Source organism: Callithrix jacchus, chromosome 14 (assembly GCF_049354715.1).
Source record: "Callithrix jacchus isolate 240 chromosome 14, calJac240_pri, whole genome shotgun sequence".
Classification (NCBI taxonomy): Eukaryota; Metazoa; Chordata; class Mammalia; order Primates; family Cebidae; genus Callithrix; species Callithrix jacchus.
In genome coordinates, this window is record NC_133515.1 from 67,734,370 (window position 1) to 67,761,898 (window position 27,529).

General features: G+C 52.0%; 1 protein-coding gene and 1 long non-coding RNA gene across 6 annotated transcripts in view; one reads left to right on the plus strand and one right to left on the minus strand.

Annotated features, from left to right (window-relative positions):
* TTC7A (tetratricopeptide repeat domain 7A) overlaps nucleotides 1–27,529 on the minus strand; it is a 140,371-nt gene that overhangs the window by 69,685 nt on the left and 43,157 nt on the right. For all 5 annotated transcript variants that reach the window (XM_078349405.1, XM_017964344.4, XM_078349406.1 and 2 more), the window contains 3 exons: nucleotides 12,204–12,282; nucleotides 11,230–11,387; nucleotides 10,566–10,629 (listed from right to left, as the gene is read on the minus strand). In XM_078349405.1, coding sequence (XP_078205531.1) covers nucleotides 10,566–10,629; nucleotides 11,230–11,387; nucleotides 12,204–12,282 — 301 coding nt within the window. The remainder of the gene's footprint in view (nucleotides 1–10,565; nucleotides 10,630–11,229; nucleotides 11,388–12,203; nucleotides 12,283–27,529) is intronic.
* LOC118147336 (uncharacterized) lies at nucleotides 1,798–27,111 on the plus strand. The gene is made up of 2 exons (XR_004733627.3): nucleotides 1,798–1,898; nucleotides 26,602–27,111. It is a non-coding gene; the product is annotated as an uncharacterized LOC118147336 (long non-coding RNA).

Below are 27,529 nucleotides of genomic sequence, written 5' to 3' on the forward strand. Positions count from 1 at the left end.
CCACTGCCCCAGGCCAGAAATGGCCTTTTCCCATCTCCACAAAGGCCCTCTCCAAGGGAGAAAACTCCTCTACCCTTCACTCAGGTTGGGTGAAGGAGCAGTTCTGAGGGGTCAAGCTTCTGATATTCAATTTGTTTTTCAGAAAAATTTCACGCCAACAGAAAAGTTGCAAGAATAGTATCATAACCGAAAACCCTTCCTCAATGGACATCTCTCTATAATTATTATTGTCCTTTACAGTCAGTTACTTTTTCTCATTCCAGGATCATACCTTGTATTCAGGTGCCATGTCTCTTTAAATCCTCTTCATCTGAAGGAGGCCCTCCACCTATCCCTCTCATGACACTGGCATTTTTGAGGAGCACAAGCCAGTCATGGAACAGTCCCTGGTGAGTTTGCAATTCTCACAATTACAGCAAGAGTTTCGGCTAAGATGTGAAAGTGCCTGGACTGGGTAGGTGGCTCTGTGGGGAGCCTGGGCTGTGGCCTCCAGTGCCCTCTTCTCTTCCGCTTCAGCCTTTTAAGTCCCTTTGACAAGGATATTCCCAGAGTCCCCTTTCCCTTCACCTCTGTGTCCAGTCCAGACCCTCTCCTGGCTCCTTCCAACCATAGAAACTCTCCTCCATCCCTCCCCAGAAAGAGCTTCTCCACACTCAAGAACTCTGCTCTTGGCATCCAGCACCGGGGATGTCAGTAGCTCAGAGATGCCAGATGGCTGCGAGGGGTGGGAGAGAGGGAAATGTGCTGTATGAGTGGGTAATTCTGTCTAATTCCAAGAGGGGAGCTCCTCATCACCAAGCCAGAAGCCCCCCATCAAGTATGTGGGATCCTTTTGTTCTCCAGTCTGTGCAGCTGGTCCTATCCCGCTGCCCACCTCTATACCCTGGGGGCAAAAGAGACAGGGTGGAAAGGGAGGGGCTCCCCAGCTGCAGGGGTCTCTAAGTAGCCACGGGGCAGGGACTAGGCAGAGGATGCTCTGGGGCCAGAAACAGTCACATCCCCTCCCCCACTCCATAGGCTGTGCTAGAGCTGGGCTCTGGGCAGATGTTGCTGCTGGCTGCCCCCAGCATCCTTCCTTCTCCTGCCCCCTCCCCTCTGCCAAATGGCGCTCCTGCATCTCCCTCCCTCTGTCTAAGCCTCCTTCTGTGCAATGGGACTTGGCCTCCTCTGCTTCCCTACACAGGACCTCAAGACCAATTCAGCCTTCCTGACAGAATAAAAAGGAGCTGCCGGCCCTAAAAACCCAGGTCTCCCTCATCAGAGCCACCCCATCCCTCCTGTGTACCAAGAGGGCCTCATAACCTTGGGCAGGACTGCTCTCCCCTCCTCCTGGTGAGGGGCTGGAGGCAGAAGCCCAAGCCCCTGAGACCTCCAGACCATAGGCTCTAGGTGTGTCCTGCAGTGCAAGGCTGGAGTGTGTACTCCTAGAGGCCTCTGGAAGCCAAAACACCTCCAAGACCCAAGGAGGTGACTCACCCTGGGGGGACAGCTCAGTCACTGAGAGACTGGTGGCCAGGGCTTCTGATGGCTGCCCCGTTGCCACAGTTGGTGAGTGCTGCCCAGGCTCCCATGGACTCAGATGGCCCAGGAGAGGCGCTGAGATGCCTGGAAATCCCGGCAAGGCTGAGCACTGGAGTCAGCCTGTGGAACAGGAGCCAGTCAGGAGCTCCAAAGGGTTGAAGGAGAGGAGTGGAAAAAGAAGGTGCCAAGAAATCCCCCTCCTTCCCAGTTAAGTCCACCCACACAGCCACCAACAGGAAGAAAGAAGAAATTCTAGGGAGAGGCTTGGCAGGAGCTAGTTCCCTGAGCCAAGTAGGAATACAGCCCTCGTTCTATCCCCGGTGATGAACCGCCCCACTCCCCCACCTCCAGCAGCTCCCCAGCTCCAGCTACCCAAGGTAAGGACCCACAGGGGCGGCCTCCACCAGGCAGGAGTGGCCAGGGAGTGAGAGGATGGGGACATGGAGGCCCTGCCTGCCGTGGGGAGACCAGGAAGGAGCAGCAGTATAGGATGCGCATCCCCAAGTGGAAGCTGACCTGGAATTCAGGTGGGAGGGAGAGGCTATGATGGAAGGGGGTGGGGCCAGGCAGTCTGCAGGGGTGGGAAGAAGTTTGGCTGGGCAAAACCAGGGTCTGGGGATCCACCTGCCCACCCATGCAGACCAGTTTTGTTCAGGGGATAGTGAGCAGTGAGCTATCACTATGGCCGTCGGGATAAAGTCTAAACTCCTTTCTGTGGCCGTCTAACTGGTCTGCTTCTCTCCAGTGACATGGAACCCCTTGCTGGTCCCTACAGTCACTGGCCCATCTTCGGTCACACTGCAGCTTCCTCTGTCAACCAGGACACCTTCTAGCTCCTCAAAATGCCATTCAGGGCCACCTTCCTACAGCACATCCCTGACTCATCTCGCCAGGAGAGGTCAGGCCTTTCCTGTCCTCCTGCAACGTGGCCCACACCTCAGCCCACACACCCCCGTCTGGTTCACCAGTTCTTGCTCATGGCTAGCCTCTTGGCCCCAGGCACAGCCTCACACACAGAACTTGACTCAACCTGCCTTTGCAGAGTGTCACACTCAAGAAACATTCTGGGCCTGGAGTGGAAACTTCCCTCTGTCCACCTCAGACCTTGACCTTTAAGAGAACAGTGTCTGAATGTGTGTCTGACAGAGGGAGGGGTAGATTTTCAGAACTGGGCGTTAATTAGGTCAGAAGAAAAGGAGCAGAAGAGAGGATCATCCCAGCAGCAGCAGCAGCAGCAGCGCAAATCCTCAGGCTGGTGACAGGGCTTCAACAGGCAGACAGCCAGGAAGGCTCCTTGGGGGTCCTAAGGACTTGTGCGAACTGGGGCCTGTGCAGGAGAGGGGCGTGATTCCCCAGCCAGAAGCCAAAGTGGGCTGAGCGGTTACTATGGCTTTGGGGCAGGGCTGCAGTGAAATATTCCTGGTGGTTGCTGGGCAGTGCCTGTGTGTGTAACCACGGCAATGGGGCGGGATAGGGAGAAATGGGACAGAAAAAAGGCAGGCATGGGGGCTGGTGGGTGAGCCACAGTAGAACAGAATTCATGTGCAGCTCAGGGGCCAGGGGCAGCCTCAAAGGCCAGGGCCTCAGACACTATGGGAGCATCATTTCCCTCCCAGCACCCGCAGCTGTCCTGCTCCCTCCTCCCTGGCTCACTGCCCTCAGGCCACATGGTGCAGCCCCATGCTCTGGCAGTAGCTCTGACCTAGTCCCAGCCACATTCTTTCCCTTCCACCATTGAAGTGCCCTCAGAATACTGCTTTCATTAGAAAATCCTCTAGATCAAATGCAGTAACAGATGTGAATGCACTTGTGATCCTTAAAGTCGTACATGAACACTAAATCTTCTCACCGTCTCTTCCTCACTGTTCTTAGAATAATGGCAGAATATTCTCCTCTAGTTTCTCCCTGCCTAGTGCTCGCTGCCATAACCCCCACAACCACCCCAAGGCTGCCCACTGCTGCAGATACACTGCCCTGTTTAATCCATGCACTTAATCCCAGGATTTAATCCTAGTGCTCATGTAGTTGTCCTGCTCCTAGCATTTGTCCTTCTGGCTGTTCTCATAGGATAGCCCCTCCTAGACTAAAGAACATTCACTGCAAGTCCTCTGGCAGGTCAGAAGAGGAGAAGCCAAAGAAACAGTGCTAGTCCCCATTACCCAACAGCTCAGTACTGAGAGCATGACACACTTCTGGTCTTTGACCAAGTATCCGTGAAGCAAATATGAAACATCCCAAAAATGCCTGTGAGGAAACCTCTATTTTCCTCAGGCAGGCTGGCCTATGAGAAACCTAAGGCAAGGGCTACTCTTGGTCAAATATCCAGCCTTATGAATGCAACATGCATTGCCTTTTTTTTTTTTTGAGACAGAGACTCCCTCTGTCACCCAGGCTGGTGTGTAGTGGTGCAGTCTTAGCTTACTGCAACCTCCGCCTCCTGGGCTGAAGTGATTTTCCTACCTCAGCCTCCAAAGTAGTTGGGATTACAGGCACCCACCACCATGCCCAACTAATTTTTTTGTATTTCTAGTAGAGATGGGGTTTTCACTATATTGGCCAGGACGGTCTTGAACTCCTCACCTCAATTGATCTGCCCACCTTGACCTCCCAAAGTGCTGGGATTACAGGTGCAAGCCATCATGCCCAGCCTGCATTACTCTTTTAGAAGCTGAACTATCACATCCACTGTCCTATCTGGCCTCACAGTAACCCCATGGTGGGGCAGGGATGACACCACTGACTGCCTCCCACCCTCTGCAGATGGGGACACTGAGCTCCAGAAGATGAACTACCTTGCACAAGATTCCAGGGAGCTGAGGCTGAACCAGCCTCCAGGCCCCTAGTAGGCCAGTCTGGGACCACTGCTGCTTGCCTGAGCTCTAGCTGCCTGGGGGCTCCTCTGCCAGCTTTTCCCAACCTAGTAAGATGCAAGACCAGTCCTGACCTTTCGGTGGTTGCAGGGCCACAGGCGGCACTAACCTCTCCTTCTGCCCAGCCCTCTTTCTCCTCTCTAACCTTGGACACAAACAGGGCTCCACTCTAAGAGAAGGAAAGGGAACTACCGTGTGGAACACTTTCTGAGCGGCATCTCAAAATGCTCAATCATCTTCTGCGTACTCTCAGCCTATTTTATAGACGAGAAGACTGAGGGAGGCCAAGTAAGCTGCCCACTGCATACAAGACAGAGGGTTGGGACCTAAATTAGAGCCTAGACATTCTGACTTCATTCCTGGCTCCTTCCCTGCTCCAGGTACCCGCAAGGAAGTGCCCAATAGCCTCATCCATGCCATAAGAGACCCTGGGTTGGCTCTGCTTATAAAAGAACTGAGGCAAAACACAAGGCCAGGCTTCCCCCATTAGATCCTAGGTGCTGCTTTTCTGTAAAGAACATGTTCCTCGGACAACAAGTCCAAGGCCCTGATCAACCCCATTCTCAAAAACAGGCTCTTTGCTGGCCAAGGAGCAAAGCTGAGGGCCTGCTGCTGACACTCCCTCCCCTGACCCCCGCCAAATTACCCTGGAAAGAAGTCTCCTAGCAGCATCTGAACCCAGCACCTGCCCCCTCCCTGAAGGATGCTGTTATGCTCCCCCTGTGCTGTTGTCCCTCACCAGCAGACATAATTACCACTGGCTCTTGAGCTGCCAGTCCACAGAGCCAAGAAATAACATGCTCTGTGACATGTCCCATCCACCCAGCGACCCAGGCCAGGCCCATGCCAGCCTCCGAGCTCCTGCTAAGTCAGGCTCCTGCAGCAGAAATCACAGCTGTTTTTGCCAGTGAGAGAGAGAAGCTCTCCCACCTCCACTAAACCAAGAGTTCTAAGCTGGTAGTGTTATCAGACCCTTCACCGCCTCAGCCCTTGTGTAAGAGCAAACCAGGTCCCAAAAGCTGGAACAATCTGTGTTCATCTGCTGAAATCCTAATGGAATCAAGCCCAGGAAGCACTTTTTTTTTTAAACTCAATGGCATCCTTAATCCAATTTATCCTGGATATCCCAACCAGACCTGAACCTAAATGCTTTAAAAAATAACTAAGTCAGAATCAAGTATTTATCAGGAGAAAATGAGCATATATTGAAAAACTAAAATGTACCAGGCACCTTCACATTCATTTTCTTATTTATTCCACCAAAGTCCTACAAGAGAGCCCTTATTAGCTCCATTTGACAGAAGAGAAAACTGAGGCTCAAGTGGGTAAGAAACTCACCCAGGCCACAGAGACTGTGAACAGTAAATTCAAGATTCAAATAGCCAGATGCCCAGCATTGGGCATGGCACAAGGTTTGTTAATCTGAGAGTCCCAGGACTCAGAGACTCACCCATCCACCCCCTCTCTCAACACCAGGGCTTTCTACTCTTTCCATTTCTAAGAGCATACGCCGGCAGCAACTTGTTTGCCAGCGGAATGAAACAGGGATCTGAGGGTTCAGTCTACTTTAGCACATATTTTTATGCCCCAGATCAGTATTTTAGAAACTTTGATACCTGTATCTCCTAGTTCCCCAACTGTTTGAGGAAATCTGGCTGGTTTGATACATGGTTCTTTCAAAACCAAGACTTTACATTTCAGGTTCAGCAGACTAGAGTCATTCTGATTTGGAGACCAGGATTTCCTCCAAATCCCTGGGTACAAACTGCAGTAAATGGGAGTCCATTTGGGACAGGGACTATGACTGAATTGTTCATCATCACCTTTACAGTGCTGAGCATGGTCCTGCATGCTGCAGCTGCTTAAACAAGATTAGATGGATGGAAAGTGGGTGGATGGATAGATGAGGGAATGAGTAGATGGATATACGGTAGGTGGATAAATAAATGGATGAATGGGTAGGTGGATGCAGAGTTGGTAGGTAGGTGGCTGAATGGGGGATGGATGGAATGATGGGTGGATTGATGAATGATAGGTAGATGAATGAGTGGATAGATGAATGGTGGGTAGATGGATGGAAGAAAGGGTAGATGGATGAATGGGAGGTGGATGGATAAATGGATGAATGGGTAGGGGGATGCATGGTTGGTGGGTGGGTAGATGGATGAATGGTAGGTGGATGAATGAATGGTGGGTAGGAGGATGGGTGGATGGAGAAATGATGGGAAGGCAGATGGCCAGATGGATGAATGAATCAATGATGAGTAGATGAATTTTTAAAAGCCATTTTGGCCCCAAAGACTCAAAACTCAGTCCAAAACTCAAATAATCTTCAACCAGTTACATCTCATATCCCCCTTGCATTCCTGTGAAAGCATAAGTAAGGGTTCTATTTACCTCTTGAAAGAAAAGGTCTCCCTCATTCATTCTGATCTCACAGTCAGCCTATAATAAAAATCATATCCAAGGTAGCAGCCCCACACCACACAGCCACTACTCTGGGTTCCAAACCACAAAACAAGGAAGCCCTCAAACACCGTTTCCTGCAGCAGCTGCTCTGGACGTCCTAGAGGTGGATGCAGTGATGATGATGCCTCCCGGGTTCACTCTGCGGGAAGAGCTTTCACTGTAGCGTAACGCATTCTGCAGGTATTAGAAGAACCTAAATAGCAGCCAAGGCCACCAGCTGCTGTTCTAGAAGTTTCTCCCCAAACCCCTCATTTGCAGCCAAAACCAGCCAACATCAAAGGGAGATGAGGAAAACCCTGCAGGTACATGGAGTCTTGGGGTTCAGCTGAGAAGCATCAAGGCAGGAACTTGAGAGGCTGGTAGAATGGAACCCATACCCTAGTCCTCTCACTGATCAAGAATAAGACTGGAGGGAAGGAGGATTTAAAACAAAGGTAGGAGAAAAGGCAGGTCTGGCCACTGTGCAAAAGCATTCCCAGCCACAGAGGTCAGACCCAGCACCCAGGGGAAAAGGTTACTGCAGATGAAACACCAAAGCTAAGTTCATTGCCAATGCTCTCCCCCAAATCCCTCAAGTTTCTGAATGTCTAACAGGCTGGGTGTGAGCAAGGGGAAACAAACCAGCCAGCCCCATGGGAGACGCCTCCTCCTGTTCTCAGTGTAAACAGTGTCTGGGCAGCGCCTCTGTTTGGTGTGCCACAGGGAATCTCCCAGGACAACGCCTGGCCAGCTGACCCAGACTTGCCCACCCCCTAACCTCTAGTCTTCTAGGCAGGCTGCCAGCCACACTGTCTTTCAAGAGGTAAAAAAGAGCTGCTTGGAGGAGACCGCATACTCAGGAAAACCCACCTGGCTCCAAGCATGGGCCATGTTTTTGTAAAAGGCCATTCTCTGCTTGGAGGGTTTGGGGGTGGGTGGGTAGTCTGAACTGAAAGGCATCTGAACTCTGTCCTGAGGACCCAGATCAAGCAGAGGCCACAGAAAACGACTTGGGAAGGCAGAGCCCAGCCTCACTCCCTACCAAGCGAAAAATTATGACCATCTTCACCCTAACAAACTTGCCCCTGTTTACAAAGTCCTCTGATCCCCAAAGTTATCTCCTGGCCTTTTACATTTGAGAATACAAAGGATCAGAGCAGTGGGCAAGGGAAGCAAGCATCAGGATGGAGGTCCAGGAGCCCTGCGTCTTGTGGCTTAGAAACTGCTGAGGGAGAAGGACATGTTCGAGTCATGGCTTCAAGACTTATTAGTATGTGACCTTGACCAACAGCCATATCTGTCCTGGACCTCACTTTTCTCATCTGTAAGATGGGAACATATAGTATTAGACTCAACTATAGGAAGCTGTTGTTTCTGTAGGTCACCAACAATTGAAAATTGGCAATTTCATATGAGTCAACACCTAATCAGTTTGGAACCTCCCTGGCTGAGAAGGACCTGACAAATGGCCCTGTTTTCAGCCTTTCACCTACCTGTAAATTGCACTGGAACCCTCAGTACACAAAGGCTAAAAAATAACCAGTGTTTAGGCCAGGTGCAGTGCCTGTAATCTGAGCTACTCGGGAGGCTGAGACAGAAGAATCACTTGAACCTGGGAGGGAGAGGTTGTGGTGAGCCGAGATCACGCCACGGCACTCCAGCCTGAGTGACAGGGAGACTCTGTCTTAAAAAAAAAAAAAAGGCCAGGCGCAGTGGCTCAAGCCTGTAGTCCCAGCACTTTGGGAGGCTGAGGTGGGTGGATCACGAGGTCAAGATATTGAGACCATCCTGGTCAACATGGTGAAACCCCGTCTCTACTAAAGATACAAAAAATTAGCTGGGCATGGTGGCGTATGCCTGTAATCCCAGCTACTCAGGAGTCTGGGGCAGGAGAATTGCCTGAACCCAGGAGGCGGAGGTTGCGGTGAGCCGAAATCGTGCCATTGCGCTCCAGCCTGGGTAACAAGAGCGAAACTCCGTCTCCAAAAAAAAAAAAGTGTTTCAGTACAGTCTCACCCAAGGGTGGAAGTGGTGAGATGGGCGAGAGGGGGTGGGAGTACTGGCTTGCAACTGGGGTTCCATAATACAAAACTAGGGTTCAGTATGTGGTCAGAGTAAGGGCCCATTTTCTGTAAAAAGCACAGTGTTCTCCCATGAAAATTAGATGTGGCATATGGTCCCTCTAGAGCCACAGCTACTCATGAGTGACATGGCTCTCCCCTGGGCAACCACTTACCCACCTCATAGGCAAACATTTTAGTACAACGTCCTGGCCAGCTGGCACCCCCATCCAAATATCCATACCCTACACAGGAACTCTCAGATCTGACACAGACCAGCCCCAACTGAGGCAGAATGCAATCCTTTCTTTGCATCCCAAAGGCCAGCGCCTGCTCCTGTCTACTTGCTGGAATGCCTGAGGCACCAAAGGCAACCTGATTACCAAGGCTCTCTAAGCAAGCCCTGGCATTTCATAGTCCCAGATATCCAAGGGGACATTCGTTTCTGGCTATTCAGGGGCTCATGGGGTCTTGGTTTCTTAACCTCCGCATCCACACACTGCTCTCAGATGCATTGTTTTTTAAAAAACCTGTTTCTCAACCCAGTGGTTCCTAGCTCACCAGCTCTGATGGGCCCCTTAGTTGGAGGACTTGTACCCAACTGTGTAAATGGCTCCTCTATGCTTGGCTTCTGCTGCTCCTGCCCCACTCTTCCTGTGCCGCCTCTGGACCAGTCTAATCCTTCCTTCATCTTACCACCTCCTCAACCACACAACCACACTGCACTCTCCTTTGCTGAGCCCCCAAAGTGCTTTGCCTTGGGAAAACATTGCTTGGTACCATGGCCAGCATATCTGTGCATGCACCAGTGTGTGCATGTGTCCATGGGCGTGTGTTTGCCTCATCTTCCTGCCCAGGACATGAGCCATGGGTCCTGTGGAAAAGTCTAAACAGCCAACTTTGCATATGCTTTGTCTAGTGTGTTTGTCTTCTCCTCTCTGTTCTTTTCCCATAGCACTCACGCATGGACATCCTGCATATTGCGGTTTTTGATTAATTTACTGCCCGTTTCCCTCACTGGAATGCTAGCTCCATGAGGGAAAGGACTTTTCTCCATGTTGCTTGATGCAGCATCTCTGGTGTCTAGAACAGGTCCTGGTACAAAGTAGATGCTCAAGAAATAGCTGTTGCATGAATGAATGAACTCTTTTCATAGGCACGCTTATCTTCGTGAGTACTGTCCTCTTACAGGGGAGGAAATGAAGGCTCAGAGAAAATGAGTGATTTGCCCCAGCCCTCAGTTAACATGCAGAACAGGAACCTGAATCTAGACTTTCTGACTCCAAAGTGCATGTTCCTTCCATTCCCTACCTTCCATGTTCTCATATCTGTCATGGCAGAACACAGCTATGTAACATTTTACTGTTGCCTTGTTGATGATCTCTTTTTAATCCCAAAATAGGTGGGTGGGGCCTCAGGCACTCGATCCCTACTTATCTGGGGACAGAATGCAGGCCTCCAAATGAAGCCTTCTGCAGCCAATCCCAAACCTAATGAGCAAGACTTGCCTATCGTATGGGGGACCAGGGCCAAGAAGCATCTACTTTGGGAGTATCCCTGAGAGACAGAGTTTGGCTAGGTCACAGGCGATCTGCACCTGGACCCCACAGCCCTACCTCATAGGGTCAGAGGGCCAGAGGCCCCTGAAGGATGTCCTGGAGCTTACCATGGACTCGCTGATGAGGAGGAGCAGGAGGGCTTCCTCGATGTTGTCCTTGGGGCAGTAGAGGCTGAAAGACACAAATGACAGGCCTGGCTAGAGCACACACCTCACCAAACAGCACCACTCACCCACCATGCCAGTCTTCTGCCCCAGAGTCAGCACCAGCCCTGTAAGGTGACCCCTTCCTGCATAATTCATGGGCACCGGATACCACCTGCCCCAGAGTTATGGATCCGAAAGGCTGCGGTGGGCGGTGACTGCTGGGCTGGAATACTATGGATGTTCCTGGGGAGGAAACATTCCTCCCAGCACCAGCACTGCAGGGAACAGCCAGGGCAAGGAGCGGGAAAGAGCCAGAACTACGCTCTGCTGGTTGGCTATAGGCCCTACCTTTGATGAACAGCACACATCAAAGGAGCCGTTCATTGGTAAGCTCCAAATGATTTCTTTGGCTTCCAAGTGACTTACAGGATTCTCTCCACAACCTGTACCCCAACACCTGCCTTTCCTAGTTGATCTGGCTCCTGCTGAGACTAAGGAGGCTGCCTGGCAGTATGCTGAGTGGAGACTGGAGGAGAGCATGGGGTAAAGAGGGAGCCACCTCTGGGGACCAAACCCTGCATGCGACATGAGGCTGGCGTGGTGCAGGCGGGCAGGTAGAACTTACTTGTCTCCTTCATAGAGATGAGGTTTCCGCAGGGCCTGCGTAGCCAAAGAATTCTCCTCCTTGCCCATGAACTCAGGCAGAGGGTGGGACAGGGGGCTCCAGTAGCACTCCTCACTCAGGGAGTGCAGCAGGACCCCCGCCAGGTGCTTGGCCGCCATCTGGCAGAAAGGGAAGCACTCAGACCCAGGCAGTTGTCAGCTCTACCCCAGCATGACCTAGAATGCCCTCTGCCCATCACCCAGCTGAATCTGCCCCCCTTGCAAGGTGTGGCCCTTTAAGTAGGCCCCCCAACCCCACTCCTAAGGAGCCCCCTTGCTCCTTCAGTCCCTCCTACACTGGGGCTCCCACCCTTCTGCTGGCCTCAGATGGCTCCTACCTCATCTTTCCTCTCCTTTCCTAGACAAGAGAAGCATTTCCTCCTTCTCCTGACCCCATGGAGCCCAGCCCCGCTCTGAGTATTCAGCGGGTCCTTGCAGTGTTGGGAAGAGCATAAAACCACAGGCATGGACAGCTCTCTTTCCCAGGTGCCTTTCTGATATTCAGCTGAGAATTATAGCATAAGAAGCCCCTGTGGCTCTGGTTTTGACAAACTAAGGCCTAGGAGGGCAGGCCGATGCTGAGGCAGGCAAGCAGGGTCAATGTTATTTATTAGGATCATAAACAAATCCCTAAAAACTTGCATAGCACCTTGCTAGTGGTGGTAGCAAGTGGGTCAACACAGTTTGCCCAGAGAAGGGCTGGCAGTAGATCTAACATCTGATTTAACATGAGGGGCTATCTGCAATGCTGCGGAGAGGAGGCTGCACCGCCCTGGCTGGATGGGAAAGGATGCTGACACTGATAACCAACCTCCTCCATGAGCAGGCAGGAGACCTACTGCCAGCTCTACTTCAGGAGCTCACTGCAAGGACTGCTGCTGTCTCCCACCAAAAGTGACTCCTGAATAAGCCAGCAGAGCCAGCACCCCATGTTACCACTTTGAAGTTCTGAGTTGCTTTGGTCTCCACTGTCCGCAGCACCTCCCGGAGCTCTCTCATGCCCTTCACGATGTTCCTGGTGGGAGGACAGCAGAAGTAGAATCGTTACCAGCCCAGCTCCCACAAGGACGTTCTCAGCACACTTGCAGACCCCAGGAGGAGCTCCTGCGGAGTTTTATCTGAACACATTAAATAACTGGAGTGAAAAGTTAGAGCTGTCACACCAGGGCTTTAGGGGCCCAGGACGTCAATGAAAAGGAAGGAGGAGCCCTTTTCCCCTAGTCCCTTCCCCTCTTCCCCCTCCAGCAACTTGGGCTTCCAGTTTACCACCAAAGGGGTACCAAATTGAGTATCTCAAACAAGGTGTGACCTTGGTCCAAGAGGCTTGGGCTGGTGTCAGACTTTCTGACCTGAGTCAGCCGCAAATTCTCCAGCTTCACCTGCTGTATCTGGTCAATGCTGGCTTCCATCCTCCCCTCTCTGTCCCTAGTACCACAGCCCCAGGTACTTGGGCCTTGATGACCACACCAGCCTCACCTTGGGCCTTGATGACCACACTAGCCAGTCTTACCACTTCCAGTCAGCCTTCCGTGCCTTGAAAAATCATTTTCAAGCTTTTAAAAGTGTGAGCCATAGTGAGAAATACATCTCACATTGCAACCCAGTATCCACCCTTCGGACATAAAACCGAAGTTTCTCGACTCAATACCCATCTCTCCTATGTGCAATTGACACTGAGGTTTTCTGTTTTCCTTCACCCTCTATTCCCATTTTCTAACATGCTGGCTGCAGCCCACTAAATAAATCTTTCATTCCCACTAACAGGTTGTGGCCTGCAATGTGAAAAACTGCTCCCACTGCTCCTTGGGGGTCTAGTGGATGCAGGAAGGTTACCTGGACCCTCTGCAGGTCTGCCCCTACAGCGGCCCCAGGGCTCATAGAATACAGTCTAGGCCCTCAGCATAGCTTCCTGAGGCTGTGGGGCCTACCCCTCACCTTTCTCCCACCTCAGCCCCCTGCACTCAAGCAAGTCCTTTCTGAACGACCACAATTCCCTATGTCATGTCATATCACTGGTTTCTCCTTCTGCCTCACACGGCCTTTCCCCACTTCATCCTTCAAAAGCCAGTTCCAATGTCACCTCCTCCTTGAAGCTTCCCCAGGCCCCTCTCCATGCTGCCCTGCCTGTTACTTCCTCTTCTGAAGCAAGTACCACCTCTCAAGGCCATTTTCCACCTGCAGGTCTGATCCTCGCACAGCATGGCCTCCTGAGGGCCAGGTATATCGCTCCAGTGTTCCTAAAGCTCTGCCCCGGCAGCTCCTGCCATGTAGCATGTCCTCAGGCTGCTCCTGCTCATCTGCTCAGGGGGTTCCCTGGATCACAATGCACAAGGGAAAGCAGAGGCTGCCAGGCCGGCGAATTTAGAAAAATTAAAATCATAGAGGGTGAACAGCCAAAGCTGGCAGCCAGGAAAAGTCACATAAGCCCCTTCTTCAACTTCATGTACAAAACAGACTCCTGGGGGCTTTGGGGCCTGGGAGCCACAGAAGGACACATTCGCAGATCAAGTCCTTTGCCTTCTGGAAAGCTCTGGCTTCAGGACACACAAGCAAAAAATGTGCAAACTACCAACATTACAAACACAGACCCTTGTTTTCAGGGTTGAGAATGGAGACCCCTGGGGTGTGGTCAGAGTTACACTGACCTTCCCTACCCTGCGAAGTGCCCTGAAGACCTGGGAGTGGCAAGCAGGACAGGGAACCTCAGTCCTCTTAGAGACCATCAAGTCTGCGTACGGTCTGTAAAATGAGGACTTTGCTTTGCTCAGTGTCTCCCAGCCTTCTGTAGTCGGCATGCTACATTCACCATGTTTACCAGTAGCTGCATATCACCATTATTATTTATGTCATGCTTTTCTTTATATCTTCCTTCTTCTTTTAAGGTGAGTACATAACTCACCTTAACAATAACTTACCACCAAAGGGGTACCAAGATTGAGTATCTCAAACAAGTATTTTTTTAAAGTTAGTTTTTTCAAAAAGTATTTTTTAAAAGTTAGTGTGCACATCACTTAAAACCACACTGTGTGTCACTAGAAGTATCTGTCCCACACTCTAAGAAATGATCATTTATTTGCAGAGATGAGGTCTCATTATGTTGCCCAGCCTAGTCTTGAACTCCTGGACTAAAGTGATCCTCCTACTTCAGTCTCCTAAAGTGCTGGGATTACAGGCATGAGTCACCATGCCTGGCCAGAAATGATAGTTCAGACAAGAGGGTCTCAAAATGTGGTACTTGGACTATCAGCATTGGTATCCCAGGGACCTGTGAGAAATGCAAATTCTGAGACCCTCCCCCAACCCAGACTTGCTGATCAAGAACTCGGGTGTGGGCCAGGCATGGTAGTTCACACCTATAATCACAGCTCTTTGGGAGGCCAAGGTTGGCGGATCACTTGAGGTCAGTAGTTCAAGACCAGCCTGGCCAACCTGGTAAAACCCCATCTCTACTAAAACTACAAAAATTAGTCGGGCTATGGTGGTGTGTGCCTGTGTACTCGGGAAGCTGAGGCAGCAGAATTGCTTGAACTTGGGAGGCTGAGGTTGTAGTGAGCTGAGATCGCGTCACTGCACTCTAGCCTGGGCAACAGAGTGAGACTCTGTCTCAAAAAAAAAAAAAAAAAAAAGCAAAAAAACAACCTCTGGGGTGGGGCCCAGCAATCTGGGCTTTATCAGATTGCCAGGGGGGTTCTGATGCACACTCAATCTGAGAACCACTGGTTTAGGGGATGCCCCAGGGTCTTCTAGTTTTCCTAGTCCAAGAAGTCAGGCTTCAGAAGGGACAATCTGACAGAGTAACCCCAGCTTTGCAAGCCAGTCCCCAAGTCTGTAATCTTGGGAAAGTGAGGCAGCCTCCTTAAGTCCCAATGTCTTCTCATTTCCTCATAGTGCTTTAGGAAGATGACATACATAAAGCCCCAAGCACAGCCAGGCATGTGGTAGAGGCTCATTAAATATTCTTTTCCTTTCTCCTTCTCATTTGGGTCTTGAAGATCATGATTTACATTAAAGCATGTAAGTCTGGGAGCTAATGAGTACCGGAGAGGACACAAGTGCGTGCAGAGACCCTCCAGCTTTGTGACCACCTTCCTCCTACCGGCCCCCTGCCCCACAGAGGACAGAAGAACAGGATTCCTGGTAGACTAACCAAGCTCAAAGATAGGCTTGGGCCCCCCACAAGAAACTTCTTCAGTTCCACTGAGGCCTCTGTTTCAGGAAATAACCCAAAGCTAGAGAGCAGGCCATAGGCCAGGCCAGCTAAGGGGACAGCCTGGCACCAGCCACCACCAGAAGAGAAGAAAAAGACAGACTGCAGTAAATTGAGTAAAAGGACAGACCTCATGAACTCCTTGGAGAGAAAAGAAATTACTGATTCTGGGATGTCAGTCTGTGACAACCCTGGGAGCTGGGCACAACAGCAGCAGGCTGAAGAGGGCTAGACCCCAGGGCTGCCCAGGGCCGTGTGGCCCAGAGGAAGCCGGTAGGTCCTGAGACCTGTGGGTGATTTTCCACTCTGTGGGCTACCTGCCAGCCTCCTCCCTGGCAGCCTGACCCAGGCTGCTACCAGGAGGCCAGAGCCAAAAATGACTGTGGCCCCTTCTTCCCACTCTACTGCAAGGACTGTCCTCTCTCTGCATTGCTGAATGAGCTCAGCCTTTAGACTTTATATCATCAACACTCTTGGACCAGCAGACTGGTATTACCTGGAAGCTTGGGAGAAATGCAGGCTCCCCCCAACACAAACACACATGCACACACACACACACACACACACACAATACACGCGCAATTAAGGAATCAGCACTGCATCTTATGCATCTTAAGATTCTGTATCTAAAAGTTGTGTCTTTTTACTATTTTCAAATCTATAAGGGATTTGGGCATATAAACCACTCAGGAATTCTTTTTTTTTTTTTTTTTTGCCAATCAATGAGAGCTTCTAAGGTTGCTCAGGTTGGCCTTGAACTCATGGCCTCGCCTCTGCAAGCGCCACGACATCTGGCCGGAGCCACTGGGGGCCCCACTCAGGAATTCTTTAGCAAACCAAATAATCACCCTCAGGCATGTTTTGGATAAATCTCAATTTTTATTGAATGCCCTTCAAGAAAAAAACCAATGCAGAGGTCCCAGTGGCCAGGGCTGCAGAGGGAGAGATCTGGGGTCTCAGCTAACACTGACCTGGCAATGCCCCAGTGATAGTGGGAATGCTCCTCTGCCTCACCTTACCCCTCCGAGAAATGAGAAGGCATACAGGGCTTCTCCAGGGTTCTGCAGATGGCCACGAGCCTGAGCAATCCTGTCCCAGCTCTGAAGCTGCCAGTGCCAGGTGGAGGTGGGGCTTTTCTGAGCCATTCCTGGCGGCCCTGCCAGAGGCCAGCTTGAAAGATCTCTTTGTTCTCGTCTCTTATGCTGACCTTTCTGAGCAAAGCTGCCCACTTTTAACAATATCCAAACAGGGCCTCAAACAAACCCTGGCCCAAAAACAGGCTGCGTGGGGAGAAGCCAGGAAGCCATTTATTCCAAGTCAAGTAAAGCCTGGTTGGCCAGGAACAGAGATAGATGTGGGTGTGATGAGGGGTCAAGGACACGGCTCATCTTAGGGAGGCTTCTAGGTGGGATGTACAAGGGGCTGGCAAGCTCCCCAGTCCCCTAGGCGGCAGCAGGCAGAGCTGCACATTTCGCAGAGCCCTTCCTTTGCGTTACTCAGTCTGCGCAGCTTCCGATGAGGTCAGCGAGGGAGGCAGGCTTCATTATCCCAGTACCAGCACAACGTGTGGCTCACAGAAGGTGCCCAAGAAATGATTGCCGAATAAATAAATCCCCAGGTTCCAACAGGAAAAAGAGAGCCTGGAAGATGCCTCACTTTCCAGGCCATCACTTACTCAAGAGGAGAGGCAGGCTTATGGCAGGCACAAAGGGGTCCAGATTTTCCACTGAAACTCCTAAGGCCCCCAAGAAAGACAATACATGTCTTTCAGCCCTGAGACCCCTGAGAAAGACAACACCTGTCTTTTGACCCCGAGACCCCTGAGAAAGACAACACCTGTCTTTTGACCCAGCATAGTTACATTTTCTTCTGGCCGTGTAAACTCCAGAACTCCTGGGACTCCATTTACTAAGTCTTTATAAAGTGCCAGCTGCATACCAAGTGTCTGATCATCAGCTCTGTTCACAATAGAGCTTAGCCAAGTATTTTGCATACAGTAAGTATTCAAAAAATATTTGGGGAGGACTGGGTTTGAAATGAAATAGAGAATGAGAAACTACATGGAACTGATGGGTGAATGGAACCTAAACAGATACAGTGCATATGGGCCTGCCCATTCTGGGGCCAGCACCGCTAACTGTGTATGAAAGGTTACCAGTCAAAGACCCAGAAGTGCATACCCAGTTGGCAGATCCCAACAGCTGAACGGGTGAATCAGGGGACAAGGTCAGGTGAAGTTCAAATGGTCATCAAACTGTTCACTCCTCTTGCCTTACTGACTAAGGCAAAGAAAGAGTTCCGCAAAATGTCCAAATTATGTTTCAAACACTAAAACTCTCCACTTCACCCCCAGCCCCGGAAGAGGGCTGTGACATTTCCCTCCTGAGGCACTGAGGATGTCTAGGTGCCAGGCTTTCCTTTCTAGTGAGGCAGGGGATGGGAATGGGAAAGGGTGAGGAGGTGGGTGCTAAGAGTCGAAAAAGGCTGTGCATTCAGAGAGGCTGGAATGGGCCTCAGTGGTCACACTGTCCCCAAAGCATGACACACAACACCAGGAGGCTCTCAGAATGGACTTCACTGTTGGGTGATTGTGGCCCCAGAACCCCAGATTTATGAGAACAGTCTGACTCCTGTCCTCCCCTAGCCCTGCATATACCAGGTGGCTGCTAGAACAAGGCAAAATTACTGCTCATGGAACATACCCCTCATGGGGTCACACCAAACTGCAGACTGGGTTTTCTAAGGTGCCACTGCTGCCTCTCCGACTCAGCATCTAGCTAGAAAGGTGGAGCAAACACACACACACACACACACACACACACACACACACACACACAGAGAGAGAGAGAAAGGGACAGTGATTTCACAGGACTGAGCAATATGCCAAGCCCTGGGGAACTCCCTTAGAAAACACATCCACTCCCTTCTCTATTGTTTGATTTTGGTACAGTGAGCACATGTTGCTTTACTAATTAAAAAAAAAAAAATTAAAAGAACAAGCACAAAACATACAGCCCACTGGTTCAATGTGCATGGCCCAAGCTCACTCTGGGCCCAGAGCAGAGAATGGGTGCTACCAGGCCTAGGCGGAAGGAAGGGAAATAACCCGAAGAGAAATGGGCCCTTGCCCACGCCGGGTGAAGAAGCAGAGTCAGCTCACGTTCTTGTTCGTGGGAGATGCCCAGTTACTCGTCCTAGTGCGGTCACAGCCATTGACAGGGACAACCAGCTTCCTTGGTATTGCACTGTCTGCCTCCCCTTCCAGGTCCCCATGCCTCACTCCTGGAGCTGTTTCATGCAAAGGAGAACCAAGCTCATTTCTGGAGGCTCCCCTATAATCAGGACCCTGGGCCCAGCCACCATTGCCCCCCCTTCCCCAAGAACCATGTCAGAAAGGTGCCCCCTCCTGGCAGCTGGGAGGCCGAACTGCCTGGGGCAAGGCTCCAACCAGAGTCCACAGCTGCCCTCTAGTGGTGCTGAGGAGAAGAGACGCTCTCCACCCCTACTGCCTGCGGGCCTCCCAGCCCCCTACCCTTTACACTGGGGCCTCCCAATTCCTGATGGCCTTTTCAGGCCTGTGCCTTCAGTTCTAGCTCAATCAGGAACTCTATCATCAGCCACGGAGCAAGGGACAGGAGTCATCTGGGGGAATCAACTGCTGAATCAATAGGGCAAGGCTCCTGGAGGAAATTAACATCCCTCAGATATCCTGATGAGAAATTGGGCAGCGGTCTCAGGCTTAGCCAGGAACGGGGAGGCCCAGGCTTTTCTGAAGCTTCGAGGAAAGTGTCTGGGGTCCGGCAATCGCCATCCACTGTACACAATGGACAACAGCACACTCTTCAAATTAGGTCAAGTCCTCAGTGGGAGGGACGGGCAGACTCTGGGGGCGGGCACTACCGTGGCCGTCTGGCCCCATCTGACCCTGTTCTCAGCAGGGTCTCCTCAGTTCTGTTGGCAGCTGGGTCCACCCCAGGCCCATGTGGGAAGGAGCTCAGGCAGGAAGCAAGCTCCACCATCCCTCCCTCTCCCTGGGCCCCTAAGAAACAGCAGTACCTCTGCTCCACTCCTGGTCCCTCGGGGTGAACTGCCCCTCAGACACCTTCAGGGTCCACCCTATCCCAGGCAGAACCCCTACCTCTCTGCCTCTTTCCCCCCAGCACAGAGCACCGCCTGACCGTCTTCACCACGGGCTCCCCTCTGGGATGGTCACTCCATAAGGGGAGGGGACCTCCTGTCCACAGCTCAAATCTCACAGTGATGGTGGGGCACCTGGCCCATAGTGGGCACTCAGAGGCAACCCGAGACAAGAACTGAGGGCCTTTCTCTGGGCTTCCTCACCTAAGACCGACTCCCCTCACTGGGTCCCTGAACACTGAGAAGGGTTCTCCCTGCTTCCCGTACACCCCAAGAGCCCAGGTTGGCAGGATGGAATGTAACCAGCAGAAAACACTGCTCGGACTCCACAGCCCATTAACAGACCGTTCAGAGCTGCCCTAATCCAGATGAGCTGACGTCAGAATCTGAAAGGCATTCTGCCTCCAGCACCTTAAGCTAAGACAGTGGTTCTCAACTGGCAGCAACTGTGCCCCTGCCCAGAACGTGTACCAATGTCTGGAGCCATTTCTGGGTATCATACTTGGCCAGGGGGAGTTGGGGGACGGTACTCCTGGCATCTAGTGGGTAGAGCCAGAGATGCGGCTAACACCTACAATGTATGGGAGAGCCCCCACAATGAAGCTGAAGGTATCCGACTCAAAATATCAACAACGCTGAGGCTGAGAAACCCTGGGCTAAGGTAGCTTTATATCATTTTTTAACTTCCTAACAACACATGTATCAAAAAAAATACTGGAACTGACGAGTCGCCTATGAGGATATCCCTGTGACCAAAGAGCAGCTCAGTATTCACAGGCCGGTTGAGGCAGACCTGACAGGGGCAGAGGGTGTGCTGGGCATGGGGCTGAACAGACCCAGGCTCAGCACCAGGCTCGTGGGGTTTACACATGTGGGCCCCAACTTTGGTCAAGTTACTTAACCTCTCCTTTCCTCAGTAAAATGGAGATTGTATTTGTTCCTGCTTCACAGGATCATACAGAAAGGCATTTGCATTCTGCCGTCATGGAATAAGTATTCAACAAATATTAGCCACAATTATGAGGAAAGGTGCACAGAAATTATTACAGCCCAGCTAGGCACACAGGCCGGCCGCAACTCCAGCTCCTCTGGGCTGGATGGGTCATGGGAAATAGACAGAGGGGCTGAGTAACTGCCACGTGTCCCAGGACTGCTACTTATACTCCAAGACTTTTAAATGTTTGGGCGGTTTCCTTGCAAAGAAACTATGACGATGACTCAATTTCTACCCCTCTTCACACGGTGAGGTTGGGGTGGGGTGGAGCCAGGATCCTGGCTGTGAGGACTGAAATGGTGCCTCAGGAGGAAAGAAGACGAAGGGAGGGGGTGGAGCTACAGGAACAGAAAGTGACTGAAATCCCTTGGGCTTTGGAGGGGAGAGGGGTGATGGTCAGTCAACGCCTCTGCCCACTGCTGCATCACACATGCATCACACACACACACACACACACACACACACACACACCCCCACCCCTCGGGTCAGTCAACGCCTCTGCCCACTGCTGCATCACACACACACACACACACACACACAACCCTCAGGTCAGTCAATGCCTCTGCCCACTGCTGCATCACACACACACACACACACACACACACAACCCTCAGGTCAGTCAACGCCTCTGCCCACTGCTGCATCTCACACACACACACACACACACACACACACACACACACAACCCCTGGGTCAGTCAACGCCTCTGCCCACTGCTGCATCTCACACACACACACACACACACACACACACACACAACCCTTGGGTCAGTCAACGCCTCTGCCCACTGCTGCATCACACACACACACAACCCTCGGGTCAATGCCTCTGCCCACTGCTGCATCACACATTCATCACACACACACACACACACACACACAACCCTCGGGTCAATGCCTCTGCCCACTGCTGCATCACACATTCATCACACACACACACACACACACACACAACCCTCGGGTCAGTCAACGCCTCTGCCCACTGCTGCATCACACACACACACACACACACACACACACACAACCCTTGGGTCAGTCAACGCCTCTGCCCACTGCTGCATCACACACACACACACACACACACACACACACACAAAACCCTTGGTCAGTCAACGCCTCTGCCCACTGCTGCATCACACACACACACACACACACACACACACACACAACCCTTGGGTCAGTCAACGCCTCTGCCCACTGCTGTATCACACATACATCACACACACACACACACACACACCCCTCAGGTCAGTCAACGCCTCTGCCCACTGCTGCATCACACACACACACACACACAACCCTTGGGTCAATGCCTCTGCCCACTGCTGCATCACACATTCATCACACACACACACACACACACACACACAATCCTTAGGTCAGTCAACACCTCTGCCCACTGCTGCATCACACACACACACACACACAACCCTTGGGTCAATGCCTCTGCCCACTGCTGCATCACACACACACACACACACACACAACCCTCAGGTCAATGCCTCTGCCCACTGCTGCATCACACACACACACACACACACACACACACACAATCCTTAGGTCAGTCAACGCCTCTGCCCACAGCTGCATCACACACACACACACACACACACACAACCCTTGGGTCAGTCAACGCCTCTGCCCACTGCTACATCACACATGCATCACATACACATACACACACACACAACCCTTGGGTCAGTCAACGCCTCTGCCCACTGCTGCATCACACACACACACACACACACAACCCTTGGGTCAGTCAACGCCTCTGCCCACTGCTGCATCACACATGCATCACACACACACACATACACACACACACACAACCCTCGGGTCAATGCCTCTGCCCACTGCTGCATCACACATTCATCACACACACACACACACACACACACACACAATCCTTAGGTCAGTCAACACCTCTGCCCACTGCTGCATCACACACACACACACACACAACCCTTGGGTCAATGCCTCTGCCCACTGCTGCATCACACACACACACACACACAACCCTCAGGTCAATGCCTCTGCCCACTGCTGCATCACACACACACACACACACACACACACACACACACAATCCTTAGGTCAGTCAACGCCTCTGCCCACAGCTGCATCACACACACACACACACACACACACACAACCCTTGGGTCAGTCAACGCCTCTGCCCACTGCTACATCACACATGCATCACATACACATACACACACACACAACCCTTGGGTCAGTCAACGCCTCTGCCCACTGCTGCATCACACACACACACACACACAACCCTTGGGTCAGTCAACGCCTCTGCCCACTGCTGCATCACACATGCATCACACACACACACATACACACACACACACACAACCCTCGGGTCAATGCCTCTGCCCACTGCTGCATCACACATTCATCACACACACACACACACACACACACACACACACAATCCTTAGATCGGTCAATGCCTCTGCCCACTGCTGCATCACACACACAAACAATCCTTGGGTCAGTCAATGCCTCTGCCCACTGCTACATCACACACATGCACACACACACACACACACAAAACCCTTGGGTCAGTCAACGCCTCTGCCCACTGCTGCATCACACACACACACACACACACACAACCCTTGGGTCAGTCAACGCCTCTGCCCACTGCTGCATCACACATGCATCACACACACACACACACACACACACACACACACACACAACCCTTGGGTCAGTCAACGCCTCTGCCCACAGCTGCATCACACACACACACAACCCTTGGGTCAGTCAACGCCTCTGCCCACTGCTACATCACACATGCATCACATACACATACACACACACACAACCCTTGGGTCAATGCCTCTGCCCACTGCTGCATCACACATGCATCACACACACATACACACACACACACACACACACACACAAAACCCTCGGGTCAGTCAATGCCTCTGCCCACTGCTGCATCACACACACACACACACACACACACCCCTCAGGTCAGTCAAGACCTCTGCTCACTGCTGCACACACACACACACACACACACACAACCCTTGGGTCAGTCAATGCCTCTGCCCACTGCTGCATCACACACACACACACACACACACACACAACCCTTGGGTCAGTCAACGCCTCTGCCCACAGCTGCATCACACACACACACACACCCCTTGGGTCAGTCAACGCCTCTGCCCACTGCTACATCACACATGCATCACATACACATACACACACACACAACCCTTGGGTCAATGCCTCTGCCCACTGCTGCATCACACATGCATCACACACACACACACACACACACACACACACACAACCCTTGGGTCAGTCAATGCCTCTGCCCACTGCTGCATCACACACACACACACACACACACACACAACCCTTGGGTCAGTCAACGCCTCTGCCCACAGCTGCATCACACACACACACACACCCCTTGGGTCAGTCAACGCCTCTGCCCACTGCTACATCACACATGCATCACATACACATACACACACACACAACCCTTGGGTCAATGCCTCTGCCCACTGCTGCTGCATCACACATGCATCACACACACACACACACACACACACACAACCCTTGGGTCAGTCAACGCCTCTGCCCACAGCTGCATCACACACACACACACACACACACACACACACAACCCTTGGGTCAGTCAACGCCTCTGCCCACAGCTGCATCACACACACACACAACCCTTGGGTCAGTCAACGCCTCTGCCCACAGCTGCATCACACACACACACAACCCTTGGGTCAGTCAACGCCTCTGCCCACTGCTGCATCACACATGCATCACACACACACACACACACACACACACAACCCTTGGGTCAGTCAACGCCTCTGCCCACAGCTGCATCACACACACACACAACCCTTGGGTCAGTCAACGCCTCTGCCCACTGCTACATCACACATGCATCACATACACATACACACACACACAACCCTTGGGTCAATGCCTCTGCCCACTGCTGCATCACACATGCATCACACACACACACACACACACACACACAACCCTTGGGTCAGTCAACGCCTCTGCCCACAGCTGCATCACACACACACACAACCCTTGGGTCAGTCAACGCCTCTGCCCACTGCTACATCACACATGCATCACATACACATACACACACACACAACCCTTGGGTCAATGCCTCTGCCCACTGCTGCATCACACATGCATCACACACACATACACACACACACACAAAACCCTCGGGTCAGTCAATGCCTCTGCCCACTGCTGCATCTCACACACACACACACACACACACCCCCCTCAGGTCAGTCAAGACCTCTGCTCACTGCTGCACACACACACACACACACACACACACACAACCCTTGGGTCAGTCAACGTCTCTGCCCACTGCTGCATCACACACACACATACACACACATACACCCTTCATGTGTGGCCTCAACACAGAGAGCAGACAGGGGAAGCAGGCTCTGGGGAGGCTGGGGCCACTGTAGGAAGAGAAGACATCCTTTGAGAATAGTGATTCAGGGTCCCAGAGGGGCAACAAGAACCTCGAGTCAGCGCACCATGGATCAGCTCCATGCTCCCAGCCATCACCAGGCCTTGGCTTCTCCCATACACCCATGGGCTGCCTAGGCTGTCCTTCTATGCCCCAAAATTTTGAAATGGCATGAGTTTCAAGGCCACTCAGGCCCGAAGCTGGAATCCTCGTGGGTGAACTCGGGCGAGTGACTCAATCTCTCCAAGCCTCCCTTACTAGTGTACTGGGGTCACTCGACCTTCTTCCCAGAGCACTGTACACCAAGCACATGGGCCAGCCAGGCCCCCAGCAGAAGCATGACTGCCACTGGTCTCTCTCCCTTTTTCCCTCCTGGCTGTCCTTGACGTTCACCTTAATGTCATACCTGCAGAAAGTTCAGTTGTGGGGAATGGGAGCAGGCAGCCCCTAGTGGTGGCTGTGGGGGGCCCTTAGCAAAAAGGAAGTTAACAGTAGTGAAAATACTCAAGGTGTTTTACCTTCCTTCCCTCTCACTGGACCCTTGTACTCTCTGGGCATGGACAAACAGAAGCCCCATCTTAGAGGGGAAGAAGCCAACTAGAGGGGCAGGCAGGGAACTGTTCAGGGCCACAGAGGGGCCTCCAACCCTGGGACCTCACCCTTAACTTCCTCCAGATGGCAAGCTCATCCACCAAAGTTTCCACACCAGAAGCTGGGACACAGCACCTGCAGGGTATAAGCATCCTTGGGGAACCCACGATAGGCTGGCAGCACCCCAAGGGTGGTGGCCTAGGGGCTCAGCAACAGGATTCCCACTGTGGACAACATAGCCTATCATACAAGAGGGCAGCTCAGAAAGTCAGCCACGCCCTGCACACATAATCCTGGCTCCATCAAGGACAAGTCACTTTGTTCCCTGTGCCTTAATTTCCCTTCTGTGAAGCAGGAATGCTTAATTATGGCGCTTCCCTCAGGGAATATGAGGAGGACTAACACACATGCAAGTGCCTGGTGCAAATTTAGCACTTCCTCAGTGGCATGCATTATCCTAACAAATATTCCTGAAATGGATGAATGAAGGAGACAGAGTATTGAAATTAGAACTGTACCCTCCCCATAAAATCTACTCCACAAGGCTTTCATGGATAAGAACAGCCCCTCTGCCCTTTGTGCCTGTGCAGGTCCTTGGGAGGGAGGACTTGAGGACTCCTTAAACTCTGTAGCACAGGGGTCAGCAAACTGTTGTCTCTAAAGGGCAAATAAAGACAGCAAATTTTACAGGCTTTGCCATAAGGTCCCAAATGCAGCTACTTAAGTCTGCGGTGAGTTACATGTAAATGAATGGGCGTGGCTATGTTTTAACAGAAGCTTATTTACGAAAACAGGCGGCAGGCCACCCTTGCCTTCCAGGTACAACCAGGTCCATATGGGGCTTCATAAGTCACTGAGGAGTCAGAGTGGTGACCCCTGCTCCTCCTTCGAAATCTCTGCAGGCAGAGCTGAGGATGGCCTCTCCTGGGGTCCCCCAGATTCATTCCTGGGAGCTCACAACTGGCAGAGCGAAGAGGAGGGTGCTCCAGGCAGCAGCCCTGTGGGAGTGGTGATCGCCAGCTTCAACTGCCGGGCCATGAAAACAGGAACCAGCCCCCTGAGCCACCGTTTCTCTGAAACCAAAGCTCAGCAACCAAAAAAGGATCAAAAAAGCAGATGGTGGAGGTGGAGCGAGGCAGCTGCGCTTCTCAGTGCCCCTGGGCTGTGCCCAGCCCCACCTCTGGCACAGGTGGTCCAAGGAGCCCAAGACTCCATGGCAGGTCCTACCTTTGTGGGTGAGCTGCCTCAGCTCTCCCAGCCTCCAATCCACACATTCCAAACAGAGACACCACCACCTCCCTGGCCTACCACTTGAGAAATTACAGAAAGAAAACAAAAGGTGGCTCATGTTTGGGCCAGCAGCCTCCAGCTGTGGACCACACAAAAATAATAAAAACAAATGACAATGCTGGCTTTGATTATCTTCGCTTTTTTTTTTTCAGAGACAGAGTCTTGGCCGGTGAGGTGGCTCATGAGGTCAAGAGATTGAGACCATCCTGGTCAACAAGGTGAAACCCCGTCTCTACTAAAAATACAAAAATTAGCTGGGCATGGTGGCGCGTGCCTGTAGTCTCAGCTACTCAGGAGGCTGAGGCAGGAGAATTGCTTGAACCCAGGAGGCGGAGGTTGCGGTGAGCCGAGATCGTGCCATTGCACTCCAGTCTGGGTAACAACACCAAAACTCCGTCTCAAAAAAAAAACAAAACAAAAACAGAGACAGAGACAGAGTCTTGCTCTGTCACCCAGGCAGGAGTGCAGTGGTGGGATCATGGCTCACTGCAGCCTCGATCTCCTGGGCTCAAGCAACCCTCCCGCCTCAGCATCTACAGC